This window comes from Triticum dicoccoides, unplaced genomic scaffold (genome assembly GCF_002162155.2).
Source record: "Triticum dicoccoides isolate Atlit2015 ecotype Zavitan unplaced genomic scaffold, WEW_v2.0 scaffold24594, whole genome shotgun sequence".
Taxonomy (NCBI): Eukaryota; Viridiplantae; Streptophyta; class Magnoliopsida; order Poales; family Poaceae; genus Triticum; species Triticum dicoccoides.
The window spans coordinates 16968-22000 of NW_021251124.1; the positions used below are offsets into that span (position 1 = coordinate 16968).

At 43.0% G+C, this 5033-nt stretch overlaps 1 protein-coding gene across 1 annotated transcript; it reads left to right on the forward strand.

Annotated features, from left to right (window-relative positions):
* The first annotated feature begins 795 nt into the window (after nt 1-795).
* On the forward strand, nt 796-4642 carry LOC119345517. Its single transcript, XM_037615562.1, has 3 exons — nt 796-924; nt 3889-3998; nt 4104-4642. Exons 1-3 carry the CDS (start codon nt 796-798, stop codon nt 4249-4251), a joined length of 387 nt encoding a protein of 128 aa, XP_037471459.1. The 3' UTR covers nt 4252-4642.
* Nucleotides 4643-5033: the final 391 nt, after the last annotated feature.

Here is a 5033-nt window from a genome sequence, read left to right on the forward strand (position 1 = left end):
CCTTTTAGGGTGCCTAAATTTGGTTAAAACTTTAGCACACTGGATGAGGAGGCACCTTAATTCATGGAATGGAACTGCAGCAACACCCCACCCTCCTCTAATACCAAACTTCATGTTGTTTTGCAGTTGAACTTAGCATATCAAATTTTATTGCACTAAATATATGAAACTTTTCCATGGCTAGTTTCCCATCATCAGAATTATACTTTTATTTTTTATAACATTTTTTTAATTTTTCTGGATCATTTATCATTGAAAAATATATCTGAAATCTTGTTTGGCCTATTTTTGCCATGTAGTTATTTCTAATTTTTATTTTTAGTTGAGCAATGGCAATTTCCTGCAGGAATTTCTTTTCATATTATTTTTCAAGGGGATTCCTTTTCATAGTTGAGCAATGACAATTTCATGTAGATATTTGTTTTTGTTTTTTTGGTGTCACCAAGTGTTTTTCCAGAGGGCCAACAGAAGAAGCGCCAAGCCCACTCAGTTCACCTCGTGGGCTTGCGATCCGGATGCGTGTTCTTGTTGGGTTACCCACTAAAAGTTTCTGCCGGTCTAAAAAAAAAACTAAAAGTTTCTGCCAATCCTAAAAAGGAAAAATAAAAGTTTGTGCCAAAGGAATTAAAAAAAGGAAAAAAAAGAATTAATCCCAAAAGAAGAAAGAACCCTAGCCGCCTGAGGAAGGAACGCCCAGATCGATCCGCAGGTATGCAATATAAGATCGCCGGTGGTGGTGATTCCTGACGGACTTCTCATCCTAATCCCTATCCGATTGTTGGCAGGCCGGCGACGATGGCGACGGTTCGTTGTACACGCACCCTGCTCCAGCGAACGCAGGCGGCGGTCGCGGAGGAGGGACGCCGGCTCGTGCCAAGCAGGTTCATGCGCTCGCGCCAGCTCTCCAGCCAGGTCTCCAGCGAGGTATCTTAACCAAAATTGACATCTATTTTTTCATGATTTATATGTATCTCACGGCATCAAGTATCGATGTATCCAGTGATAATCGAGTTCTGCGCAACCGAAACAGCTGCATGCATGATGTGTCTCTTCTAGTATTAGCTACTAGTAGACAACAGCAACATTATTTGCTTATCATCGTCGTACTTGTTTAACCTGACCTGAACCTGTGCATCCTGGCATACTGCCGCTTGCAGCAACAGGACTGCTTGCAAATCATATCATTTGGCAATCTTATTTTCCTTGTTGACCCGATCATGACTTTTTGCTCATCCCTTTAGCAATTATTATTAACCGCAACAAATAAAATCCTATTCTGCCCCCTGCTTCCTAAAGTTGTTATCTATTACGTCTTATATTAGTTTCGGACATATCTAACTGATCGCCCCCTCCCCCCTCCCTTTGAAAAAAAAACTGATTCCCAAAAAATAATGGAGTATTCGGTGGAATAAACCCTTAGTGGAGTATATTTACTCCACTAAGTTTTGGCTGGACCTACCTGATCCCCTATATTTAACGGAGTAAATTTTGTTTTTCCTAAACTTTGCAATTCTAGTATAAATTACAACTACATATGAGCACACGTATATAAACTAAACATAAATTTGAATGTTCAAGCAAATCACGGATATAGTTTAAAAACCGAATTATTCAAATTTAAACACGCCGAATGGTTCAAATGTAGCAAATAGCATGTGATAGAACAGCTAGGACTCACTAAGACGTTGGTAGTGATACCCAACAAGATCTTGTTAGAGCTGAGCATGAACTTGACGGTTCTCGATCTTGCGATGCTCCTCAAGGAATGCCAAGATCCTGTTCGTATCATACTCTGGCTCAACCGGAGTCCCGTTGGTGATGTGCCAAAAGTTCTCAGGCATATCTCTCTCGTGTTCAGTGATGATCTTATGCAATATGATGCAAAAAGTCATGATTCCATAGAACCTTGGAGTTCCAGTACTCGGCAGGTCCACGAACAATTGCAAAGCACTTATGAAGCTCACCGAAGGCTCCCTCAGCATCTTTCCTAGCAGCTTCTTGACATTGGGCAATGTGAATATTTTTGTTACCTTTTGGACGCAGAATTATTTTGATCATGGTGGCCCATGGTGGATAGATGCCATCATCGAGTAGTCATGCCCGTTGACCGCGTAGTTGCAAGCAGGAGCTTCACCTTTAATAAGCCTAGCTAGAAAACAATGGTGGTCTCGACAGCACATTCAAGTTATTGTGACAGCCAGGCAAACCAAAGAATGAATAACATATCCAAAGATCCTTCGATGCAACTGCCACAAGAATGATCGTTGGATCGTTGCAGTGGCCTCTGTACTGACCCTTCCACCCTGCAGTACAATTCTTCCATGTCCAGTGCATACAGTCAAGTGATGGAAGCATCCCTGGCCATCCTCTTGCTTCACCTTGAGTCATCAGCCTCTGGGTTTCTTCCTCGGTTGGTGCTCTCAAGTACTCCGGTGGAAATACAGCGATCACTACTTTAGTGAACCTTTGAAAAGCCTCCAAGATTGTGTCTTCACCAATGCGGAACTAGTCATCGATTGCATCGGCCGAACACCCATATGCCAAGACTCGAACAGCCGCAATGCATTTCATCAGAGGGCTTGTACTTATCTCTCCACATGCATTTCCCGAAGCTTGAACCAATTATCATATCTCTCAACGGCTTTTGCAATGGTCAGAAAAAGACTTGTGTGCATCCGAAAGCGCCGATGAAAGTACTTCTCTGGATCGGTTGGCTTTGGGTCAAAGTAGTATATCGTGATCTTCACATGACCCTCTGCTCTATCACGGATGATGTGTATGCGGCCAAATTATGATCCTCTCCTCGGCCGCCGAACATCATTGTTGAAAATCATGCCTAAAACGGTGTCAAAGTCATCGTCATCTTCTTCCTCTTCGGATGACGATGAGTCCTCCAAAGCCATCTCCCTCGACCTCTTCATCTACAATTCAAACGGTTAGCTTCAATACAAAATGCTCGCTTCACAAAGAACGATAAAAAAATCACCTAGGCAATTCGTCAAACACTTGCGGGGTGGTGGTGATGCACCGGGCGACCGGTGACGTTCTTACAAAACAGGCTGGCGGCGACGAGAGAGAATGATCTACAACGGCGTGCAATCAACGTGAGGTGCCGCGACCGACAAAAAAAAAGAAGCAAAAAAGCAGTCCGACGAATCAACAATGGCGACGGCGGCGACGTTTCACCTTGATTCCGACAACAGCGTCGGGGGCCGAACAGGCTCGACGTCGGGTAGAAGGGTGGTGGAGGGTAGGGGAGGCAACGAGGAAACGGTGGGGCCAGTGGGCGATCGCCGGGAGTCACGCCGGCGAACTTGCAGGGGCTGGAAGGGGGAGAGGGTGGGGTGGGAGACGCAAGGGAGAGGCGCAACATTTACTCAGCCGCCGCACGGTGGAGTAAATTTAGGAAGATTTTTAGGGCTGGAGTGAAAATTTAACCCCCTTGCGGCTGATAAGGGATCGGCTAGGTGCCGGTTAGAGTAAACCGGATCAGTTAGAAATGGCCTTACAGAGGTAGTACTAGTCAATAGTCTGTTTCCAAAGCACACATTCACTATCCCAACCAAGCACTTGCGAAATCCTAATTCAAATTTTCCTAGCTACTAATTAGTTAACCATCGAACCTATGTAAGTGTCCTTTGTTAATTATTTACCAAACCAAACCATATTTATTATTTTAGAGTGGCTTCATTTACCCATATAGAACAAGTATGATTCTGTGACTAGTTGCTACACATGAACGATGCATTCTGTATATATTGAACCTCACACTTGATTGACAGACAAGAAAGTATCCTTCTTAATTATTTACCAATCGAAATCAGCGCATACTTAGTGATGATAATGCACAGCAAGTACAGTGACCATTATCCATGTATATCAATCCAGCATGCTGGCAAGTCCCCTGCATTGGAATCTGAACTGGACATGAAGATGAAGAAGCTTGCGGCCTCGATGGCTCGGTTGAAGAACACTCCAGGACCAGATGCCTCTAAGTTGTACGTACAATATCAGAGCATGCAACTTGATCATTTCTTCCTTAATTTCCTGTTTATTTGTTTGTTTGACAGGAATTGATATTATCTCATTTGACCTACCCGCAGGCGCTTGATGTCTTACGGACGTGCGGCTAATAGTGTGGTCGATGGAGCTGTCAACTTTGCAATTTTCTGTATCATTTCTGCTGCTGTTTATCGTCGCTACAGCGAGAAGGGGGTAGAAGCCCAGGCTATTACCAAGGGAAGCTCGTGAAGACAGGATCGCAAAAATGAAAACCAAAGCTGGCCCCAGCTTGTTTTCAATTTAATTATGACCTCTGCAGTTTGGCTAGCTAGCACTATGCTGTGATATTGTGTGACATGGTATCATGTTATTTATATGTCCTCTATCCACTCCCTCCATCCCATAATATAAGAGCATTTTTGACACTACATTAGTGTAAAAAACGTTCTTATATTATGGGACGGAAGGAGTATCTATCTACCTATATATTCGAGTAGATTATGCATGAAAGTGTAGGCTGATGCTAAAATACATTGCATAGCTTATATGGTCACTGGCCTGCATTGTTGGTGTTACCCGCCTCAAAGTGATTGCAATCGACTCAGAAGTTATTCATGACTGAGGCTGTGTTTGGTTGAGCTGCAGATTCTGGAAAAGCAGCTGTGCAAAAGCTGCTGTGGAAAAGCTGCTGTGAAAATGCTGCTGTAGAAAAGCTGGAGGCTGTTTGGTTAAAACGACTGTGAAACTGTAGATTTGGTTGTAAATTGTCTGTAATGCCCCTGGCAGCTGAGTGAATATGTTTATATGCTAATTGACCTTAAAGTAGTGACATGTACATTTGTAGGGAATTGGACGATCATTTGACATAGAAAAAAATATGACAATGTAAGCAATTTATAGTAACACATACACAATTGAACAACTATACTTTGATGTTGCATACATTTATATAGATAATGCTCCCATAATATTATTACGAAGACATGCACCATACAAGACATGTATGGTTCACATGATGATGACCTCCATCG

Coding starts and splice junctions, on each gene's coding strand:
- LOC119345517 (XM_037615562.1), top strand. CDS start 796: ATGGCGACGGTTCGTTGTACACGCACCCTGCTCCAGCGAACGCAGGCG. Junction 925..3,888: donor CCAGCCAGGTCTCCAGCGAG/GTATCTTAACCA, acceptor ATATCAATCCAG/CATGCTGGCAAGTCCCCTGC. Junction 3,999..4,103: donor GGACCAGATGCCTCTAAGTT/GTACGTACAATA, acceptor ACCTACCCGCAG/GCGCTTGATGTCTTACGGAC.